We start from the raw sequence: 24,140 nt of genomic DNA, 5'->3' as shown, positions 1-24,140 counted from the left end.
GCCAAAAACTTTGCTGGGATCATATAAAAATAAAAATAACATATACACACAAAACCCATACATACATACACATACATGTTTTCACAGATAACGTTGATCTACTGCTATAGTAGACTAAACCAGCTCCCTATTTAAATAGCTCTCTACCCACAACATTTGTTGAGAGCTTATAAGAAAAATAAATTGAGGCCAACAGTAATGTAATAATCTCAAAAATATAACTTTAAACGCTATACTTCAGAAGAAAACAAAATTGCTCTCCCCTTTTTGAAATGCATAAATTAAAATACCAGAACACATGATAGGGGAAGAGTGAGTCACCTCTGGAAAACATGTCTCAGTAGTAAAGTCTTAGAACGTCAAAATCAAAATCAAGCCCGTAGTCATTACTTTGCTTAACAGTCTGGTGAAACATACGACTGTATTGCGAGGATATATGCGTACACACACACTCCCCGGAACAGTCAAGTGCAATCGTACACAATGATTAGTGAATAGCTTTAGTTTGACGAAAAGATGCTATATAATCTTTAGCTTCCGCGACTGATGTAAATCCTTTCCTGCCTCCCTCTTTCAGTTTAATGGTGAGCCTGGCAGGGAACAGCAGGGCTGGTTTAAGTTCTAGTTTATATAGCTCAGTCATTACCTCTCGGTATTGTTGTCGTTGTTCCACAACCTCCGGAGCGTAATCCTCATATATGGAGATCAGGTTATCCCGGTACTTCAACTTTCCTCTCATTAACCGTGCTTCACGAATTATTTTATCCTTTACCTGGAAATTGTGAAGGCGGATGATAACCGGTCTTGGACGCTGACCCGGCTGTGGTTTCCTAGCGAGGGTCCGATGAGCTCTGTCGCATTCCGGCGGAGAGTCAAGAATCTTGTCGCCGAAGATCTCAGCCAGCATCTTCAAAAAGAAAGTAGTGGGATTGTACCCCTCGATCGATTCCGGAAGACCAAGCACTCTGATGTTCTTGCGCCGACTACGAGATTCTAAATCAATAACTTTAGCAACAAGTTTAGTGTTGCTCTCAGTTAGCTTGGTACATGTAGTTTCCAGAGCTAGCAGGCGTTCATCCTGCAGGTTAGCATTCAATTTGAGCTCTCCGATCTTCACAACGTGATCCGTCACTGTAGTTTGAATACGATCAAGCTTTTTTTCAAGTTTCACCATAGTAGCGTTGAAGTCAGCTGTGAGGGCTTTTCGGTTCTCCTCTAATAAGGTGGCTATGGACGCCAATGTCAACACTTCTCCATCGTCAGAACTTGTAACTCCCTGGTCAACTCTCTTCCCAACTTTTGGAGGCATGATTTAGCAGGATGGTAAAGTTTCTTCCGTTGTGAGTGAAGTTCAAGTTAAAGCATAGTTTGATTTAGCATAGTTTGATTTAAGTAAATAATACAACATAAGTTGTGGGAGCATAGCTCAGCGTGTACGTGTAGCTACGTCATTTCCCGTCCACCTAATACAAAGTTGTTATATGAATGGATCATATTGGAAACTTAACTGCTACTATATGATGAAGTAAAAAAAGGAATCACTGGGTTCATAAGTAGCTTTTGGGATAAAGCAAATAAGGAGGATGCATTTTGTTCAGATTGGGAACTTCTGAAATTTGAAGTCACTCGATATTTAAGGAAATTTGGCAGCCAGAGAGCCAAACACAAAAGAGCTAAAGAAACCGACATAGTTGTTGAAATAACAAAAATAGCAAAAATAGCAAACAAATGGCCAGAAAATTTGATGGATGCAGAAAAATTACTATTATCAGATCAGCAAATCAAACTAGATGACTTATACAGAAAGAAAGCTGAAGGTGCGTTTGTCCAATCAAGGTGACGTTGGCTCGAAGAAGGTGAACAAAATTCACAATACTTCTTTAATTTAGAGAGACAGCATCTTAAAGGGCCCCTATTATGGATTTTTGAAAATGACCTTTCATGTAGTGTGTAACATAGCTCTAAGTGAATGAAAACATCCTGCAAAGTTTTAAATCTGAAAGTGCACCATATAAAGTAAGAGTCGACTCTGAGTCAATTAAATGAATCGTTTTTCAAACGAGTCATAAGCCGTTTCGTTGTGACGTCAAGACGAAACATTAGAATATTACCCGCCCACTTATTGCATGCGCAGACACCATGGAAAACTTGAACCTCAAACCAACAGCTGATTCCTGTGGACACTAGATAGCATCATGTTAAGAAGACGCTCTATAATATGAGCTCTATAATGTGAAGGTAAAGCCAGTTCCCTTTCGAGGGAACTCGCTGCGTCACTATGACGACACGACACTTTGGGAAATCCCTTCAGCGTCAGCGCTCCTGAAGTCACATGTGCAACTTAGTCCAATCCTGATTGGTGCAACGTCATCCCGTGACGTGTGCCGGCGGAATGCGGAAGCTATAAAGGGAGCCGGCGTCACAGCTGCTGTCAGCTTTCTGATCTTCAGCAAGCGCTCTCTGTCAGTCTTATTTGGTGTTGTCTGTCCCGTAGTATATATATATATATATCAAAATGGCGAGTGAAAAACAACGCAGTTACATCTGCGTGTTCATCCCTGTGTTCATCCCTGTCCTCGCTACATTCCGGACGGGGATTCACACAATATGTGCGTTAGTTGTTTGGGAGCAGAGCATGCCCGCTCAGCCCTCGAGGGGGTTGAGTGCGAGCATTGCAAGCGTTTGCCTCTTAGAACGCTTCGCTCCCGGCTGGTGCTGTTTGATCCAAGCGGCCAGCTCTGTGCCCCACGCGGTGCGGGTCCCGCGGTTGCCGAGGCAACCCGGCGGCTTCACTCGTGGGGATCACAGATGGATCTAGGGGAGGGGTCTGAGACGGCTTCGGCCCTTTCTCAGCCCTTATCCCCTAGTTCTAGTGCTCACGTTCGGGATTCAGAAGCCCGCTCCGCGGCTTCTTCCGCCTCGAACGAGGGCTTGACGTTGGGCTTATCTTCTTCTGAGGAAGTTGATGTGCTCAACGTTGGAGGTGGTGATTTGGGTGATTCGCCAGCCCAATCACCACAGTATGAGGAGCTATTGGAGGTTATAACTCACGTCGTGGCCAGATTAAATATTGAATGGCCGGCCGAGAAGCAGGAATCGCAAGCAAAAACTAGATGAGCGATTTCTGCAGTCTGCACCACAACCTCCACGCCGGGGTTCACCATTTTTCCAGGATCTCCATACTGAGGTGTCGAGATCCTGGAACAAGCCATATTCAGCTAGGCTGTCCAGTCCTACTGTTCACCATTATGCCTCCATAATAGGACAGAAACAAAACGGTTATGGCGCTATGCCTAAGATAGAGGAAACTTTGGCAGCTTATCTAGTACCAGACGCTGCATCCTCGTTTAAAGCCCCGGTATTCCCCTCCAAACCATGCCGTTTAACATCATCGTTGGTGGGCAAAGCGCACATGGCAGCAGGTCAGGCAGGTGCCTGTTTACATACTATGGCCATTTTGCAAGCTTATCAGGCCGACCTGCTAGGTGATTTAGATAAGGGGGAGAATATTGACGTTGAAGATATTAAAGAATTGAGAAGAGCTACTGATTTATCTCTCCGTGCTACCAAGGAGACGGCCCGCGCAATCGGCCGCTCCATGGCAGCCCTGGCAGCGACGGAGAGACACCTATGGTTAAATCTCTCTGGCATAAAAGAAAGAGACAGAGTCTTCCTTCTTGATGCCCCGCTTGTGCCTCCTGGTCTCTTCGGCAACGCCGTTAGCTCTGTCGTCGAGAGAATTCAGGAGGCAAAGAAACAAGCAGCGGCGTTTTAGAAATTCATCCCCCGCCACCAGAAATCTCATGGGGTTGCTGCCAAGGAACAGCCCCAGCCATGTACGTCTGGCTCCTCGTACAGACAGAGGCAAAAAGAGAGAGTTGCTAATCGAGCCCCTCCACAACGATCTCAGAGCTCGAGGCAATACTCTCAATCGAAGCCTGCGAGTCAGAAAACGGATCTGAGGACCGTTATTCTGACAAAACGGGCTTCGGGAAAGAGCTCCTGATGGTCAGATCAGGCTTCTGAGGGCGCCCCCTCCGGGGGTGGAGCAAATTACACCCGCTCCTCCGCGGAGCCCTCAGGAAATCGATTTGCTAACCCTGCCACCTTCGGCGCTTCGGGGTAGAGGTCTGCACTCCCGCGGGAGTCCCGCGGGACCCGCGGGTCGCGACGCAAAACAGTGCGGCGCGGGACAAATTTTGAAAGGTCATTGCGGGCGCGGGCGGGATGATCCGGTGCACTTGCGGGTGCGGGCGGGAGGGATGATACGCTGCACTCCCGCAAATTAAATATTAGTGTAAAGTAAAATATATAAATGGTTAAAGTAGCGTTCATAATTTGTACTTGTGAGAGAGATTCTGTTTGTCAGCAATAAAAACGTTTTAAGCAATCTAAACTTGTGGATGTTGTCGTTTGGGGTAGAGGGGGGCGTAATCTCGCGCACACTTGTTTAGAGACAATTCCTTCCCGCTGCTCCGTGTTTGAATACTTCATTCAAGTTCAAAATAGACATCATGGACGAGGAACAGACTCAGAGCACCTCAGATATAGCCCTAAGCGCTTACAGTGTAAATCGTCAACCGCTGAACTTTTAGTCATCCTAACAACAAACAGAGCATTGCGTAATGTAGTGCATCAGAGCAGCATCAAGAATATCAAGTGCGCAACGCTGCTGAACGCTGCAAAAAAGCACATCGCTTTAATGCAAAATGGAAAAATATAAATAAAACTGTAATATGCACATGATTAGGTAATCACGGCTGCTGTAATCTTATTCACATTTCTTTTTCTGATTAATTGTTTTGCTCTATGAGAGACACAATTTAACAAAATTATTCGGGGCTAAAAACGTCCTAGCGCCGCCCCTGATCCTGCCTGCCGTCTTGCGGGCATTTGCGGGCGGGAGCGGGACATAATATCACAGATGCGGGCGGGAGCGGGACTAAAAATGACAAATCTTTGCGGGAGCGGGCGGGAGCGGTACTAAACACTGCGGGAGCGGGCGGGAGCGGGACTGAAAATTGTGTCCCGCGCAGGTCTCTACTTCGGGGCGCAACGTTTTCCGACGAACACAATCCTCGACTTCCGCTCGTCAAGAAGAAAATAGCGGTCGCGGGGAGTTTGCTCTCTACACAGAGGCCTGTAGAAAAATTTGTTCGGTAAGTTCCTGCCGGGAATCCGCTTCAGGACACCGAAGCTGCTCTTCAAGATACCCTGAATTCCAGCCCCGAGAGGCTGGTTTCGCTAGCAAATTTCCTGCAGGCCTGGGAAGCGCTACCCAATATATCTCAGTGGGTAGTGTGTACCATTCACAAAGGGTACAGACTTCAGTTCGGGTCTCGACCACCGAAATTCAAGGGAATTCTCGAAATAGTGGTAGCCCCCGAACGCATGCAGATTATGGAGCAGGAAGTTCAGTCTCTTCTGGCGAAGGAGGGCCATAGATCTCATTCCTCCCGCAGAGAGAAACACTGGGTTCTACAGCCGGTATTTTATAGTTCCAAAAAAGGATGGAGGATTACGTCCCATTATAGATCTTCGTCACTTGAACCAATCTCTGAGGAGATTCAAGTTCAAGATGCTAACAATTCCCATTATCGTGAGCCAAATCAAATCCGAGGACTGGTTTGTCACAATAGATCTAAAGGATGCGTATTTCCATATCTCCATCCTACCGGAACACAGGAAGTTCCTAAGGTTCGCTTTTGGGGGCAAAACGTACCAGTATCGGGTTCTTCCATTTGGCCTAGCACTATCCCCACGCACCTTCACGAAATGCATGGACGCAGCCCTGGCGCCACTAAGATTGCAGGGCATAAGAGTTCTCAATTATATAGACGACTGGTTGATACTAGCTCGGTCTCAGGAAATGGCGGCACGGCATCGAGATGTCGTGCTCGACCACATGAGGTGTTTCGGGCTGAGGCTCAACGCGAAAAAGAGCGTGCTTACTCCTGTCCAAAAGACGACATATTTAGGAGTAGTGTGGGATTCAATCACGATGCGGGCACAACTGTCTCCTGCACGTATCGAGTCGATTCTGGCCGTGGTGTCCAGAATAAAGCTAGGCCAACGCATCACTGTAAAACAGTTCCAGAGACTGTTAGGGCTCATGGCGGCAGCGTCCAACGTGATACCTTTTGGCCTGCTGCACATGAGACAACTACAGTGGTGGCTCAGAAACAAGGGGTTCTCCCCCAGGGGCAACCCTTTTCACATGATCAAGGTTACGCGCAGGTGCCTTCGTTCCTTGGTCATGTGGAAGAAAGCTTGGTTCTTAGCCCAAGGCCCTGTGCTAGGAGCACCATGTCAGCGCAAGATATTGTCGAAAGATGCGTCCTGCACAGGGTGGGGAGCGGTGATGAAGGGCCGCTCAACCCAGGGTCTGTGGAAGGAACATCATCTATCCTGGCATAAAAATAGTCTAGAGATGTTAGCGGTACTGCTAGCCTTAAGGCATTTTCTCCCAGACCTCAGAGGTCATCATGTTCTGGTGAGAACAGACAATACGTCGGTGGTCTCGTATATAAACCATCAAGGGGGGCTGAGATCGCGCCCTCTGTGCAGACTGGCGCATCAGATTCTCTTATGGGCCCAAAGGAAGATTCTCTCGCTGAGAGCAATTTATATGAGAGGTGAGAGGAAACTATATGCTCTGAAGTGGAGAACATTCACTTTATGGTGTACAGAACACCAACTGGACCCAGTTAACTGCCCAGTGGCTTCAATGCTGGAGTTCCTGCAGCGTCGTTTCTCGGCCGGCCTTTCCCCCTCTACACTAAAGGTGTACGTGGCGGCAGTGGCTGCTTTCCATGTCCCTCTGAATGGCAGATCACTGGGAAGGCATCATCTTATTACTCGTTTCCTTCATGGTACTCAGAGGATGAGGCCTCCAGCTCAGGTTAGAGTCCCCACGTGGGATCTAGCCGTAGTTTTAGAAGGGTTATCCTTGGCACCCTTCGAGCCTCTGGACACGGCATCAGGCAAGTGCCTAGCCTTAAAGATGGCGTTTCTGCTGGCTATATTATCTCTCAAAAGACTAGGAGATTTACAGGCTTGGTCGGTTGCCCCCTCCTGTCTAGAATTTGCTCCGGGGGGAGTAAAAGCTATTCTTTACCCAAGGCCCAGGTATATACCTAAGGTGCCCACTAATGTGGTCCGGCCAGTTGTCCTTCAGGCCTTCCATCCTCCTCAAGTGTCGGCGGAACAAGAGAAGCTCAGGTTGCTTTGCCCGGTCAGGGCCCTTGAGATGTATGTTAGGAAGACATCCCAGTGGAGAAAAACTGACCAGCTCTTGGTATTCTTCGGGCCCCCTAAGAAGGGCTGCCCGGCTACTAAACAGACCGTAAGCAGATGGGTCGTAAGCCTTAGGACAGCTGATGTTGTTATGGCAATGGACGGTTTTGTTTTCGACGCGCTGTACACGGTAGGCCAATCACAACAGACTGAGCTGTCTGGCCAATCAGAGCAGAGTAGCTCGCGGAAAGGCGGGATTTAGAGAGATTGATTCATTTGACGAGTCGTTTGAGAGTCATTGAAAATGTGATGATGTGCAAATGTATATTATGAGGAAATTAAACAGTTTTTTTTTTACCTTTGATGCATGTAAACATGTTGTAGGAGACTCCACAACAACATTAGGAAACGTTAAAATAGCATAATAGGGGCCCTATAATAACAACATTGGTAAATTAAATGTGAATGGGGTTGTAACAAAGGACCATAAACTAATTTATAATTACTGTTGTGATTTTTTAAAGAAAATATATACATCCAATTATTCTCCAATGGTATCTGATGCTTTTCTGAGATCTATAGAGGTGAAAACTATTGACAAAAATGAAAATGAACTTTGATATATTCCTATTTCTGTTGAGGAAGTGATAAAGGCAATTAATCACTTGAAAAAAAATAATTCGGCAGGTACGGACGGTTTGACTGCCGAATTTTATGCAGTTTATTAAAGATTTGGCCCCTTTTTTGCTCAGGATGTTTATTGAAAGTATCAGTAATTAATGCCTTCCACCTACCTTGACTCAAGGGTTAATCACTTTAATCCCCAAACCAAAAAAATATTTACTCTGTCTTGATAATTGGCGTCCAATTAGTTTACTGAACAATGATTATAAAATATGTGCCCTGGTAGTCGCTAAAAGACTCAAAGCTGTATTAGACTCAATTATCAAAGAAACACAATCTGGCTTCCTGAGGAATAGGCATATCACAAACAACATAAGATTAGTTTTAGATATTTTGGATTATCCAGAATTTGATGTAGACAATGGGTTCATGCTTTTTCTTGATTTCTGTAAGGCTTTTGACTCCATAGAGCATCAGTTTATTTTTGAGTCACTTAGAAAATGTGGTTTTGGAAATTTCTTCACTAGCGCAATTAAAACCCATTATAAGAACAATAACAGTTCAATTAAATTGTTGGGTGGCACTTCTAGTAGGTTTAATTTGTCCAGACGGATTAGGTAGGGTTGCCCTTTATTTTTGATAATAAGTCAACTCCTTGCTAATCATATTAAAGCCAGTACGATTAAAGGTATGACTATTATTGATAGAGAACTTGTTATAACACAATTAGCAGATGACACTGCCCTCTTTATCCAAAATGACAACCAAATACCCATTGCAATTAAAGTAATAGAAGAGTTTTCTAAAGCATCTGGTGTTTATCTGAATGTAAAGAAATGTGAACTTATGGCGGTCAAAGAATGTTCAGTGGCATCTTATTGTAACATTCCAGTGAATACCTAGGAATTACAATAAATAAGAATCAAAAGAATAGAAGTTCATTAAAATGTAATCCTGTTATCCAATAAAAACTCAGAGGACGTTTAATCAATGGCTTCTAAGAGACTTGTCATTAAGAGGGAGAGTTCTGATTAAGCAGAAGGTATATCCCGGTTAACTTATGGCTCTTCAGGTTGATGATAAAATATCAAGGGAGATTAATAAAATGCTTTTTGACTTTGTTTGGAAAAATAGGATACATTATAAGAAAATCAGTATTAAGAATTCGTATGAAAATGGTGGTCTTAATTTCCTGAACTTTGCTATACATTAAACAATACATTTAAAATCAAGTGGATTAGACAACTTGTTAGGTATCCAATCTCTATTTGGAATATTATTCCCCTCCATATTTTATCTAGTCTGGGTGGCATAAATTTCTTGATTTTAACAAAATACCTGTGAAACTTTCTGCATTTCATCGTCAAGCTTTTCTAGCATGGAGTTTAATTTACAAACACAACTTTTCACCGCACAAATACTTTATCTGGAATAATAAGGACATTCTTTTCAAACAAAAAAATTTTTTCTTTGAAAATTGGTTCCGAAATAATATTGTTTTGGTAGACCAATTATTTAACTCAGATGGCTTTCTTTTTACTTATATGGAATTCATGTCCAAATATAATATTCTTATACCACCAAGAGAATTTGCAACTGTTTTGGAGCAATTTCTTCTAAAATATGTATGTTATTTAAACAATAAAAAAGATTAGATTACCAGCAATTACCACCCCTCTCACCAAATCACTCCCTTGTTGGTAAAATATGCTTCTCCTGTCATTATAATTATAACAGATCAATAAGAGCCCTTTTCCAGAAGGATGTTGTTTCGAGACCAAATGTTATTGCATATTGGAGTCAGTTTGTGAGTGATGTTGACTGGAAAAAAGTCTGGTTTCAACCCAATCACTATCTCTTAACAAACAAGGTTAAAGAAGTATCTTTTAAACTGCTTCATAGAATATACATTATTTAAACCAAGTTTAAAAAAGATATTGATGAAAGTTTTGCAAAAAGAAGCCAGAGACAGCAGTTCAATTATTTTGGCACTGCCCTTTTTTTCTTCTTTTTTTTTGGCAAAATGTACTTTATTTCATTGTTGGAAATGTTGATGAAAATGTTACATTACTGTGGAAAAATGTTCTAGGTATTATTGAAAACTCCAAAGATAAACTACCCTGCATTTATTTTATATATATATATATATATATATATATATATATATATATATATATATATATATATATATACAGCGGGGAAAATAAGTATTGAACACGTCATCATTTTTCTCAGTAAACATATTTCCAAAGGTGCTATTGACATGAAATTTTCATCAGATGTTGGTAACAACCCAAGTAAGCCAAAGAATACAAAGAAACAAACAAAAATAAGTTCAGAAATTAAGTTATGTGTAACAATGTGAAATGACACAGGGAAAAAGTATTGAACACATGAAGAAAGGGAGGCGCAAAAAGGCATTGAAAGCCAAGACAACTGCTGAAAACTTACAGTAATTAAAAAGCAATCCAGCCCCCTGTCAGTGCAAATTAATAACAGCTGGTTTAGTCCCAAATGATGGCCTACAAAAAGGTCTCATTGCCAAGGTGTCACACAAGACACATCTCATGATGGGTAAAAGCGAAGAGCTGTCTCAAGACCTTTCGCAACCTAATTGTTGCAACACATAATGATGGCATTGGTTATAGGCACCATTCTAAGCTTCTGAATGGTCCAGTGAGCACTTTTGGGGCCATAATACGGAAGTGGAAAGACAATAATTTCACCAAAAATTTGCCTCAACCAGTGCTCCTCGCAAGATTTCTGATAGAGGAGTGAAAAGAATAATCAGAAGAGTTGTCCAAGAGCCAACACCAAGTTGTATGGTGTTTTTAGGGTAATGTGCACTGCCATTTCTCCTCCAAATATGGTGTGTATTATGGCATCCAAACAGTTCAGTTTTGCTCTCATGTGACCACACTATATTCTCCCAGTATTTCACTGGCTTTTCCAAATGTTGTGCAGCAAACTTTAAACGAGCTTCAACATGCTTTTTTTCTTCAGTAATGGAGTCTTGCCTAGTGAGCGTGCATACAGGCCATGGCGGTGGAGTGCATTACTTACTGTTTTCTTTGAGACAACAGTACCTGCTATCTGCAGGTCTTTTTGAAGCTCTCCGCAAGTAATCCTTGGCTCTTGGACAACTCTTCTGATTATTCTTTTCACTCCTCTATCAGAAATCTTGCGAGGAGCACTGGTTAAGGCAAATTTATGGTGAAATTATTGTCTTTCCACTTCCGTATTATAGCCCCAAAAGTGCTCACTGGACCATTCAGAAGCTTAGAATGGCGCCTATAACCAATGCCATCATTATGTTTTGCAACAATTAGGTTGCGAAGGTCTTGAGACAGCTCTTCGCTTTTACCCATCATGAGATGTGTCTTGTGTGACACCTTGGCAATGAGACCTTTTTGCAGGCCATCCGTTGGGACTGAACCAGCTGTTATTAATTTCCACTGACAGGGGGCTGGATTGCTTTTTAATTACTGTAAGTTTTCAGCAGTTGTCTTGGCTTTCAATGCCTTTTTGCGCCTCCCTTTCTTCATGTGTTCAATACTTTTTCCCTGTGTCATTTCACATTATTACACATAACTTAACTAAATTAAAATAAGTTCAGAAATTAAGTTATGTGTAATAATGTGAAATGACACAGGGAAAAAGTATTGAACACATGAAGAAAGGGAGGCGCAGTAATTAAAAAGCAATCCAGCCCCCTGTCAGTGGAAATTAATAACAGCTGGTTCAGTCCCAACGGATGGCCTACAAAAAGGTCTCATTGCCAAGGTTTGCCTAACGAAACTTACCAATTCACTAAATTAACAGAATGCATAGCTGATATAAAAAATTGGATGACTCGTAATTTCCTACTTCTAAATTCTGAAAAAACAGAGATTCTAATTATTGGACAAAAAACGTCCTCACGTAATAACCTAGAATACTGTCTAACACTTGATCTGCTCTGTTAAGTCTTCGTCGTCGGTTAGGAACCTGGGTGTGCTCTTTGATACCAATCTTTCATTTGAAAGTCACGTGTCTAGTATCTGTAAAACCGCATTTTTCCATCTTAAAAATATATCTAAATTACGTCATATGCTCTCATTGACAAATGCGGAACAATTAGTTCATGCGTTCATGACCTCAAGGCTAGATTATTGTAATGCTCTACTGGGTGGTTGCCCTGCACGCTTAATAAACAAACTACAGCTAGTTCAAAACGCAGCAGCTCGAGTTCTTACCAGAACCAGGAAGTATGACCATATTAGCCCGGTTCTGTCAAAACTGCACTGGCTCCCTATTAAACATCGCATCAATTTTAAAATATTGCTATGCTAATTACCTACAAAGCACTAAATGGTTTAGCTCCGCAGTACTTGAGTGAGCTCTTAACGCATTATACTCCTTCACGTCTATTGCGATCTCAAAATTCTGGCCAGTTGATAATACCTACAATATCAAAATCAACTGCTGGCGGTAGATCCTTTTCCTATTTAGCACCAAAACTTTGGAACAGCCTTCCTACCATTGTCCGGGAAGCAGACACACTCTGTCAGTTCAAATCTAGATTAAAGACACATCTCTTTGACATAGCGTTCACATAATACATTATAGACTTCTATAATTCAATATTAGGCTGCATAGATTAGGTCAGCTGGAACTGGGAACACTTCCCATAAATCCTGATGTACTTGTTACATCATGAGAAGAATGGCATCTACGCTAATTTTAGTGTCTTTGTTTATCCCAAGGTTTTCCCGCAGCCTGCCGGATCCAGGCCGTTTCCAGATCTGATGAAGGACCTTCGCCTGGACCCGATGTCAACGCAGTGCTGAAGTGCCAACTAGTCTCTCCCTATGGAGGATCCCTTTCCCACTCTACAGATAAAGCGTCGTCGGGAAAACTCAATTTGCGTATCTACCCCGAATTGATAAAATAAAATAAAATTCTGAATCAAAACTATAAGGAAACACCAGTAATTTGTTTAGGCTTGGTTTGTAGGGAATTCCAAACCTGCACACATATATTCAAACGCACATAACTATGGAACCCGTTCTTAATGCGCATCTGAACGCCATCAGCGTTTCTCACAGGTTCGCGTTTAAAGTCTGTGTAGAGAGAATGGTGTCGTCTTGGCGGCCCTAATTTAAAAACAAATGATCGTTGCGACGGAAGCGAATCAATCAAAACTAACTTTAGCTGGAAAATAACTTATTAAAGAACCGCTATAAAGCCAAACAATCTTACGTTAAACTATACATTTATCTCTGTAAAGCTGCTTTGAGACAATCTACATTGTTAAAAGCGCTATATAAAAAATAAAATAAAAAAAAAGGTGTCACACAAGACACATCTCATGATGGGTAAAAGCGAAGAGCTGTCTCAAGACCTTCGCAACCTAATTGTTGCAAAACATAATGATGGCATTGGTTATAGGCGCCATTCTAAGCTTCTGAATGGTCCAGTGAGCACTTTTGGGGCCATAATACGGAAGTGGAAAGACAATAATTTCACCATAAATTTGCCTTAACCAGTGCTCCTCGCAAGATTTCTGATAGAGGAGTGAAAAGAATAATCAGAAGAGTTGTCCAAGAGCCAAGAATCACTTGTGGAGAGCTTCAAAAAGACCTGCAGATAGCAGGTACTGTTGTCTCAAAGAAAACAGTAAGTAATGCACTCCACCGCCATGGCCTGTATGCACGCTCACCACGCAAGACTCCATTACTGAAGAAAAAAGCATGTTGAAGCTCATTTAAAGTTTGCTGCACAACATTTGGAAAAGCCAGTGAAATACTGGGAGAATATAGTGTGGTCACATGAGAGCAAAATTGAACTGTTTGGATGCCATAATACACACCATATTTGGAGGAGAAATGGCAGTGCACATTACCCTAAAAACACCATACAACTTGGTGTTGGCTCTTGGACAACTCTTCTGATTATTCTTTTCACTCCTCTATCAGAAATCTTGCGAGGAGCACTGGTTGAGGCAAATTTATGGTGAAATGATTGTCTTTCCACTTCCGTATTATGGCCCCAAAAGTGCTCACTGGACCATTCAGAAGCTTAGAATGGCGCCTATAACCAATGCCATCATTATGTTTTGCAACAATTAGGTTGCGAAAGGTCTTGAGACAGCTCTTCGCTTTTACCCATCATGTCTTGTGTGACACCTTGGCAATGAGACCTTTTTGTAGGCCATCATTTGGGACTGAACCAGCTGTTATTAATTTGCACTGACAGGGGGCTGGATTGCTTTTTAATTACTGTAAGTTTTCAGCAGTTGTCTTGGCTTTCAATGCCTTTTTGCGTCTCTCTTTCTTCATGTGTTCAATACTTTTTCCCTGTGTCATTTCACATTGTTACACATAACTTAATTTCTGAACTTATTTTTGTTTGTTTCTTTGTATGTATGGCTTACTTGGGTTGTTACCAACATCTGATGAAAATTTCATGTCAATAGCACCTTTGGAAATATATTTACTGAGAAAAATGATGACGTGTTCAATACTTATTTTCCCCGCTGTATATATATATATATATATATATATATATATATTTTATGGCTAAATTTCAGGGAACTTTTCAGGGAAAAGACCATGTTTTATTGCATTTAAAAATGAAGTGAAGCATTTTATTGAGAAAATATTGCCTTCAAAGAAACAAAAAGCTATTCGAATTTTACAAGCATGTACACTCTTTAAAATATTCCTGTCTATACCTCCCCCTAGTATTTGAAATGTATTGTATTGTATTTCTATTGTTTGTTTTTATATTTCTTCAATGAAAAAAATAAATAAAAATAATATATATATATATATAAAAGTGGACATGTGCAAGCCAAATGTTTGTATCTAATAATGTACCCACTTTGCATGCTGTCTTAAGGAATTCTATGTATAATGTCATGTGTCGGTTCAGTGATTAAAAAAATTGTACTCATAATGGTCTTATATTACAATATTACATTAAGTGATACAAGATATTTCTCCTGTTTTTGGAAGCATTGGAATGAAAGCATGTATGTTTTTTACATTTTGCCTGTTGTTTGTAAAATATGTTTGTATGTATTTTTCCCCCTCTTGATATGGACCCATGGGTCTGAAATAAAGAATATATATAATATGCAAAGAATTTACAATCAACATATTAAACACAAAACAAGGATATGTTAAAATTATAAAGACCGTTTAAAATGTAAGAATATAGTGGACTTAAGAATAGAATAGATCTCATCATATACACCTTGGCTGAATCAGAAATCACCCTCTAGTCTAAACCCTTAATCACTATTCCCTATAGTCCACTAATACAGTTCACTTGAAGGAGTTGATGAAAACGAGTGAGTGAATTCGGACAAGGGAAGGGCTGGCGCTTTTGCATAGTTTGCTTGCAGTTTAATAATAATTTGAAACTTGGTAAAATGGCAGCTCCAGTAGGCCTAGTAATGAAAATATTCATCTTGAGTCCTGACATGGAAACTAGCATATAAAACGTAATTAAACAATTAACAACAAATTAAAAAGGAATGTACCTGTATGATGTTACGATGGGCCAGCGCGGTTCGGAAAGTGGATGGATGATTGATTCAGCTGCGGGCGCCATCTTGTGGCGAGACGCGGGAATCCATTCAGCGCGCGACTCTCACTTCTCTAGCCATCGAGTATACATCGGTTGTACCTTTTTTTACTGTCGATTGTACTTGTACACGTTAATGCGGTGCATTGTGGGATTGAATGAGTGCACTCAATAACGTCCACTAGTTTCGGACACCACTACAATGGCTGTCCCTTCAAATAGTGCCCTATTTAAGGGTGTAGGGGGCGATTTCGGACACAGACAGACTGAAATCACTTCACACTCCAGCACAGGAGGTGGCGGTATGCACGTAAAAATCTGGTATGCGACCCGCCAATAAATCCACAGAAGAAGAAGAAGCAGCGAGCGACCCTGCAGTTCGCGCTTCACTACACTAGGTGGCAGTACTCTGGCTCTTTGTGTTCCGCTTCTCTGTTCTTGATTCTCCAGTAGAAGAAAAAGCGCCCACCGCCTTTCTTTTTTCAAAATGGCCGAATACTTGGCGTCGATTTTCGGTACAGAAAAAGACAAGTAAGTATATATTCTTCCTAAAATATTGCGTGCATTTGATTATGATTTGTAATCGTATGCATTGTTACCAACCGGTGATAATGGGTAGAATATAAGGATATTTGCCGTTCCTATATCATGCCTCGTGTGGTTATCAACTGACCTGTTTGTCAACCTCGCTTCTAGTAAAACAATAATAATAATAAATAAATGTTTGTTTCACACAACAGAGCTTTCACGTGCTGAATAATTATTATATATAAAAATGCTTATTTTGTGTTTGTATTGTTTGTTTCATCTCGGCGTGGCTGCAGTGCGTCTCTCTTTCATTGTGTTGCTTGTTGGTCGATCTTATTCATAGCAAAATCAAAACCTCTATATTTCCCCATAGTTTTTGTAAGCTGCATTTGGCTTCTCGTTGTTTTGTATTTTAATACCTTGGAAAAGAAATAGTAATATGAACAGAAATCCAAACTAACTCTCATGTTTGTGTGAACAAATCACATCAAGTGTATGTATTTTGAACCTCTCTTGTTTTCAACAGGGTAAACTGCTCTTTCTACTTTAAAATTGGAGCATGTCGCCATGGAGACCGATGCTCTAGACTCCATAACAAACCCACGTTCAGCCAGGTACGTGCCAGTTTTATCTTATTTATTTTTGTACAACAGAGACCCTTTAATGTATTTCTGCAATGCACGATTCTTCTGGTAGATTTGCATTGTAATTCTCATTTGGGTTGTGTTTCAGACCATTGCTCTGTTGAACATTTACCGGAACCCACAAAACACAGCTCAGTCTGCTGACGGCATAAGTAAGTCTTGAATAATATACATCTTGCATGATATTCTGGAGTGGCTTGAAGCGGCACAGAAGTGAACAGCCTCCAAGAGTTACTGAAGCCATTACTGTTTCTGGTTGTCGGTGTCTTCTTTTTTATCAGATGCTGTTAGCGATGTGGAGATGCAGGAACATTACGATGAGTTCTTCGAGGTAGGTGGTCTTTCTTTGAAAGTCACGCTGAAATAGAGTGGTGTGTGATGTCAGAAACCAGAAGTCTAGTTCGCCGCTGGTTCCTTTGAGATTTTACTTTGGGGTTTTCTATTGGGCTTTTACAATTTCAAATTCAAGTAATACAGCCTGTGGTTAACATAATGTGATGTTAGTTCGACGTTTTGTTCTACAACGGACACTGCACACACTCACACCTCAAACATTCTTATCTAGTTACTTATCAATTAATTAATTACCCTTTAAAATGTATTAAAATAGAAAACCGTTATTTTAAATGATAATCTTACCAACTTCAAACTTTTGTAACTTTTGTACAGTGTCTGATCACAATCATTCTTTCTGAATAATGGACACATTTGTTGCATCAGTTGTGTTTGTTGGCTGTAAATCATTCTTTGTAAATTTTGTGTACAGGAGGTCTTCACTGAAATGGAGGAGAAATATGGAGAGGTTGAGGAGATGAATGTGTGTGATAATTTAGGAGATCACCTGGTGGGAAATGTCTACGTGAAGGTGAGAGAATTTACAGTGCTGTCATGTCTATGTAATATAAATGTAATGTCAACCACTAAAATACGCATGCACTCATTTCAGATCATTTAAAACAATAAAAACATCTATTTCTAAACAAAAGGATGGTAAAACGCCAGTATAGTCATTCCTGTGACCGCACATTGTTTATTATCTCTTTCCCCGCCATTGACGGAAATTTCCGGCTTTCTGTTTTTTCACTGTTAAATGGTAGGAGGCGCTATTACGCATCTTCTAAAAGAGTACTGAATCTCCTGATCAGAACACATGTGAAGAAGATGCAGAAACAAGCAGTCTCATATGTAATCATATGCTTATGTAAAATAACACGATCAACAACATTAAACAGCATATAAATAAAAAACTGCCTAATGTTACTGAATGAAATGTCGACCCAGGACAAGCTGTGCAAGCATTAGGGGTGTTGATGGACTCCATCTACTCCATCTGTGTTTTGGTAATCGTTCTGAATCTGATCTGTATGTAGTATTAAAAAAAAACGTGATTTTTACTCAATGTTGCTTTTTTTTTTTTTATGCTGGCAGGGAAAGCGTTAATGGTGCTTTCCACTAGGTAGTTTTAGGATCTAGCCATCGGGGTGGTTCCCGAGTTCCCAGTTCCTGTGGCGCAAACATGCCAAAAAACACCGTCATTAATTCAAGGAACTATGAAATGTTCCTCCAGTGTGAAATCCCCTATTAGGGGCGCTTATCAATCGAACCCTGACCAACTTTGAGGTCTCTAGGACCAACTCTAAAGCGCCACCACCAGCTCAAATTCACTTTTCAAATGGTAATAACTTTTGAACCCTTTTCTGTAGAAAAAAGAAACTTGGTACACCTGATTCCTCTAATCACGCTGATCACATTCAGGCTGCTGACACTTTAAGACATGACACGCATTCGGTGTTCTCATAAATCTTTTGGTCATTTAAGACTTTTTAACTCGTTTTAGACAATAACAGGCATTTTGACATAATTTTGTGTGGTTTTGTCCGTTCAAGTGCGAAAGAACTCAATGTGGCGCTGTGCTTCACAGACATCGCGCCAGTATATATTTGAGTTCTCTTTTGCATCTTATCACGCTTAAATGAATAAAAGCACTTAAATAAATGATAGTGTGATCATATAATGTATTGCTAGCCCAAGGATGCCATAATTGCGTTAAATATTTTAAAAGCGTTAAAATGAAGAAAAGAAATATCACAAAATGAATGCGTTGATTTTGACAGCCCTAATTATTATTAAAAGTATTAAAAGGAACTGTGGGAAATAGTTTTTTTTTTTTTTTTTTTTTTTATATTGGTATTGCAACCATTATATAAACAGTCATTTATTTGAGGCTTTTACAATGTTTTATCATGGTTAAATGCATCTTAGGCTCTTTAAAACACCCCTTATTGCCAAGAAGCAACTAAAAACCTTTTTGTGTGTGTGTTTGTAGTTCCGCCGTGAGGAAGATGCAGAGAAAGCAGTGATTAACTTGAATAACCGCTGGTTTAATGGACAGCCCATCCATGCTGAGCTCTCGCCTGTCACCGATTTCAGAGAGGCCTGTTGTCGACAGTATGAAATGGGGTAAGTGACTAAACCAGCAGAAAGGGCTGCACACATTCCATAATACAGGAACGCAAAGCAAGAAAATGGTATTGAAGAGTCCATTGTAACGCATTTCATCACAATGCCCTGTATGTTAACATAAAAATATCTCACATACTTCACCTTTAAAAACTTTACCTGTAAACTACTTCACTGTGACTGACTGCAGTATATGTGTCTTCCTGCAGAGAGTGCACTCGAGGTGGCTTCTGCAATTTCATGCACCTGAAGCCAATCTCAAGGGAACTCAGAAGAGAACTGTATGGCCGCAGAAGGAAGAGGTATGTCTGTTTTTTAAACTTAAACGCATAAAGATTGTTACAGAACACTTTGAGTAGATCTACTTGTAATCTTCACACTGGTGTCATCAGGCCTCTATAAGGTCTTGCTTCATTATTATCTGCCATAAGATAGAAGCAGACCTGCCAACCTGTACGCATTTTGCGTAGCGGATACGCATTTTGACTTCAAAGTACGCTGGTACGATTTGTTAGTCTAAACTACGCAAAAACCTGGTGACGCCTCTGCACGCGCAGTCCTCAAATCAAGCAACAGCAAAAGAAGAAGAGTTCGACCAATCATAGCACTGGATTCATTCCCCAAATAGCAAGAGGGGATGATTGACAGATGCGTAAGGCCTATCATTAAAAAGAGACTGAAAATCGACACCAATAAAGAATCCCGCTCGATCCGCCTTCCACTTCCGCCCGCCGTCTGATGTCATAAGCGAGGACAGTACAGTAGTCACTGTAGCCTACATCTGACTCCTGAAGGTAAACGGGCTGGGCTGGGCTCGATATGGAAAGTTGAAATATTGTACTGAGTTAACCTAATCCTATGGATTCGATGATCATACGGATTGCATGGATTATCTTAAAATACTCCGTTCTTCATGGTCACTCAGAAAAGAGGAATACATCATTCAGCCATGCAAATAATAAAATGCTCAAGAAATGCTGAACAATAAATCTTAATAAACTTGAAATCGCTATGGCTTAGTGATTATGAAAGTGATGTGATATTACGGATAAGCGCGAGTCTGGAGAAACAGGCGTTTATTAATTAATTCTCAGTGCTAAGAAACGTAGCCTTCATGTGTTACGTTATCATGTTAATAATAACTAAAGTACCTAATTATGTTACATATTTATTTTGTATGAAAACTAGCGCGTTAGTTATGGATTAAAAAGTAGGCTACCGTTGTATCAGTGCTGCGCGAGCTCTCTCACAAACACGGACGCGCGCACAGAGAGAGAGAAGATAGCCTAATTGTACAATTAAATTTGACGGGCTAAGTTTAAATTTTGTTTTTGCTTGGTTTTGTTTTTTGTTTTTTTCTGTCAAAATGCCAGAAAGCATTTTGTATTATCCATCCTTGTTTTTAAAATTCGTTAAATGACGAACGTTTTACTGTTAACAGCCCTTATATGTCGGATTCGTCTAACGTTACCGGTATACTTGATATTCTTTTTAGAATAAGTGATTCGTTATGCTATTATTGGACTCCTGTCTAATCATTGTCAAATGTTTTCTATAAATATGTTTGTATTGGTAACATTTATTCAGCTAATGCGTGCCCTGTTTAAAATGTCCAAATGCAAAGGCAGCCCGTCACAAATAGAAGCCCTTTTCCCTGTGGTATTTAGTATCATATTTGGATATTGGGATAATAAATTAAGTAGCCTATCTTAATTGGAAATTTTTTTTTTTTTTTTTTTTTTAAACAGTTTTAAAGGGGTTTCTTAATTTTAGACTAGTTGACCAGCACACATTTTATGCAATGCAATATAATGCATGTGTGTCATCGTCGTCCACAACCGTAAAAGGACCTCATAAAAAAGCACATTAAAGCATACTGACTTAGTTCAAATGTTTAACCCTGGGAAAACTGCAGTTTTTTTTCTTTCTGTGAAACATGTGACAAAATAGCACATTTTAAATATAGTATTGTTCACGTTTGGGGTTAATTTTTTTTATTATATATTTTTGAAAAGTCTCTTGTTCACCAAGGCTGCATTTATTTGATCAAAATACAGGAAAAACAGTAAAATTGTTAAATATTAATACAATTTAAAATAACTCTTTTATTTTAATATATTTTCAAATGTAATGTATTCTTGTGACGGGAAACTTTAATTTTCAGCATAATTACTACAGTGTTACTACATTGCTGCAACACACCAAAAAAAAATTAGGACAGGCAAAAGAAAAGAAAAAAAGAATAGAATATCCAGTGAAACTGGTAAAAAGAAAAAAAAAAGGTTATCTTGGTAATAGTTTGAGGGTATTGTGATTGAGTGTGAAAAGATAGGTCGGTGAAGATGGGTCATGGCTCACCACTTTGTGCCAAATTACATGAGAGAATTGCCAAACAATTCCAAAATCACATTTCTCAATGCAAAATGGCAAAGTATTTAGGTCTTTCACCATCTAGCATACATAATATTGTTAAAAGATTCAGGGAATTCAGAGAAATCTCAGTTTGTGTAGGGCCAGACAGGAAACCTCCGATGAATGTGTGTGACCTTTGAACCCTCAGACGACATTGCATGAGAAACCTTCATGCTACTGAGTGAAATATAGCCACACGTGCTCAGGAGTACTTTGTAAAACCGTTGTCACTTAAGACAGTCTGCTGCTGCATCAGGGAATGCAACTTGAATCTCTGTTAACCAAGGAGAAAGCTATACATCAGTTCTATGCAGAGATGGTGCTGAGCTCATCTTAGATGAACCAAAACATAGTGGAAATGTGTGCTGCGGGCAAATTAGTCCATGTTTCAGCGTACTTTTGGGAAAAACGGACATCGAGTTGGACGAAAGGCTGTTAAAGCGAACATCTTTGGTATGGGTCAGTGCAAACGGCATGTAAATGTGTCATGATATCTTTCCTGGGAAGCAAGACAATGCCTCAGTCAGCATGTGCTACAACAGAATAGAAACGGTTTTGTAGACAATACACCATAGGGTGGATGTGCTTGACTGGTCTTCCTGCAGTCCAGATCTGGCTACCAGTTTTATAACGTGGGAACCGAATCTTAACATGCGATACCGGCTCCTCCTTTTACCCCAGTCATAATTTACTGGATTTGTTAATTTAAGTTTCTCATAATTTGTTTTTGTTTATTGCCCTAAATGGGACTTTATTCGTGACTTCAGTATTTCATTCAAGCCTGCAAATTTCCGACGAAAAAGTCCATTCAACTTAAGAATGCGCTTCAGGTGTCTTTCACTTACGTACCCGTGTCTTAATGCCAGAGACCGCTCTATATCTTTATATGACATTCCTAATTCAAAGTAAAATGTTATTTCATCAGTCATCTCCATCTCCGACTGCTGTATAAAGTATTGACAGGTGTGGTACCCTCAACATTACTCGTGGCCACGAGAAATAGTTGTCGTTCTCTCAAAATATGAAGTCGTGGCCACGAGAAAACTATATCGTTCCCTCAACATATGATCTCGAGGCCACGACTACATCGCGTGGCCACGACATGATGTCATTACCTCATAAAAATGACTTAATGACGTTCCCATGAATTAATATCTCGTGGCAACAACAAATCACTTTCCCACGAGTTTATATGTTGTGGCCACGACAAAACTAAGTGAATCGAACATGTCCCCTCCCGGTCACCGTACTGTACAGTATATGTGGTAGTGTATAAATGAACAGGTTTTTGGTCTCGTTAGTTAATTTATTTTCTCTCCTACACAGGCATCGCTCCCGCTCACGTTCCCGTGAACGCCGTTCTCGTTCTAGGGAACGCAATAGAGGAGGCGGAGGTGGAGGCGGAGGCGGAGGTGGTGGTGGAGGAGGAGGAGGAGGAGGAGGAGGAAGAGACAGAGAGAGACGGCGGTCAAGAGATCGAGAACGCTCTGGACGATTTTAAAATTTCCTTCTTTCTTGAAACCAACATTCAGTCCCCAAACCCTGCCCTGCTCCTCTCCTGATGAAATGTGATAAATGTTGAATTTATTTCCTTCCCTGATTTCTTTGTCCTCCCATCTTTTTATTCAAGATTTGTTTGCTTTTCAATAAAAAATACCTTAGTCATTTTACTTCTTTTCAGTAGATATATATATTCTATTATATGTGATTATATACTCTTATTTTACTGTTTCCACTTGTACTTTTGAAAGCAGTGGTTAGTGATTGCTTCTTGATTTCTTAACCCAGTGATTTAATACTTTTTAATTTAGCAGAATTGATAAAGCTGTTCTCAAATTTGCTGTGATCTCAAGAAGAGATTAATGCATGTTGCAAAGCTATTTTAATGGCAGGAAAGGGTGATATCCACATAACAGATAGTATCAGGTCACACAACAAATGGCCTTTATATTCATAACAAAACCGCATTTGGATTAACTAACACGTCAATGAGGAAAATGTTTTAAGTTAATTTAAGGAATGTTTCTTTAAAGGTACTGTACCTGACATTTTTTTCTTCTATTTGGGCAAAATGGTTTAAACCCCAATCTGTGAAAAAAAAAAAAAAAAACAGGCTTTATGATGCCATTTACTGTGTATTATAGAGGATTGTAATAGATGAGAAGCTCTTGCCCGGGACGGAAAATCTTGGCCAATAACATGCTCAGGAAAAAGGGGGTTGCCTATATTGAACTCGGGGACAAAAATTATAAAATGAGCGAGTACATCATGAATCCGTTTTCCAAACAAATGTGTTTACATTCGGACTATTTTAGACTGTTTCGGGTTGTACTGCTGCGGAGTAGCCCAGTACCTGCGTGAGTCGTCATAGACATAAACAGAGAAGTAGTTCCGGCTACTATGTTCCTCCGCAAGACGCATGCAGTTCTGTTTATTAACAGCTAAAGCGCCAAAAGCTATACTGGCTTTTTATGTGTTAAATGTCTTTGGCGTTATACACTATGGAATACATGATTTTGACTGTTTTACAGTCTATGGATTTGGATTAGTCAGTAACGAAACTCAGCGATCAAAAATCATGACAGCAAAACTATTTGATGGTTACCATGCAGCTTTGTACTATATTCTATCACGCTGTGCCCCCGTTTTTATAACTTAGAATAT

General features: G+C 40.3%; 1 protein-coding gene across 2 annotated transcripts; it reads left to right on the top strand.

Annotated features, from left to right (window-relative positions):
- The first annotated feature begins 15,489 nt into the window (after positions 1-15,489).
- Positions 15,490-23,146, top strand: u2af1 (U2 small nuclear RNA auxiliary factor 1). Of its 2 annotated transcripts, none has more exons than XM_084420728.1 (8): positions 15,490-15,963; positions 16,487-16,574; positions 16,693-16,756; positions 16,886-16,935; positions 17,371-17,469; positions 18,931-19,064; positions 19,274-19,366; positions 22,803-23,146. In XM_084420728.1, the coding sequence occupies exons 1-8, from the start codon at positions 15,920-15,922 to the stop codon at positions 22,975-22,977; spliced, it is 747 nt and encodes a 248-aa protein (XP_084276854.1). In that variant the 5' UTR covers positions 15,490-15,919; the 3' UTR covers positions 22,978-23,146. The 2 variants fall into 2 exon arrangements, with proteins under 2 accessions (XP_084276854.1, XP_084276855.1); XM_084420729.1 differs by having other exon boundaries at positions 15,830-15,963; positions 16,889-16,935.
- Positions 23,147-24,140: the final 994 nt, after the last annotated feature.

Source organism: Rutilus rutilus, assembly GCF_951802725.1.
Source record: "Rutilus rutilus genome assembly, chromosome: 10".
In the NCBI taxonomy this organism is placed as follows: Eukaryota; Metazoa; Chordata; class Actinopteri; order Cypriniformes; family Leuciscidae; genus Rutilus; species Rutilus rutilus.
This window is presented reverse-complemented; position numbering and strand designations above follow the sequence as displayed.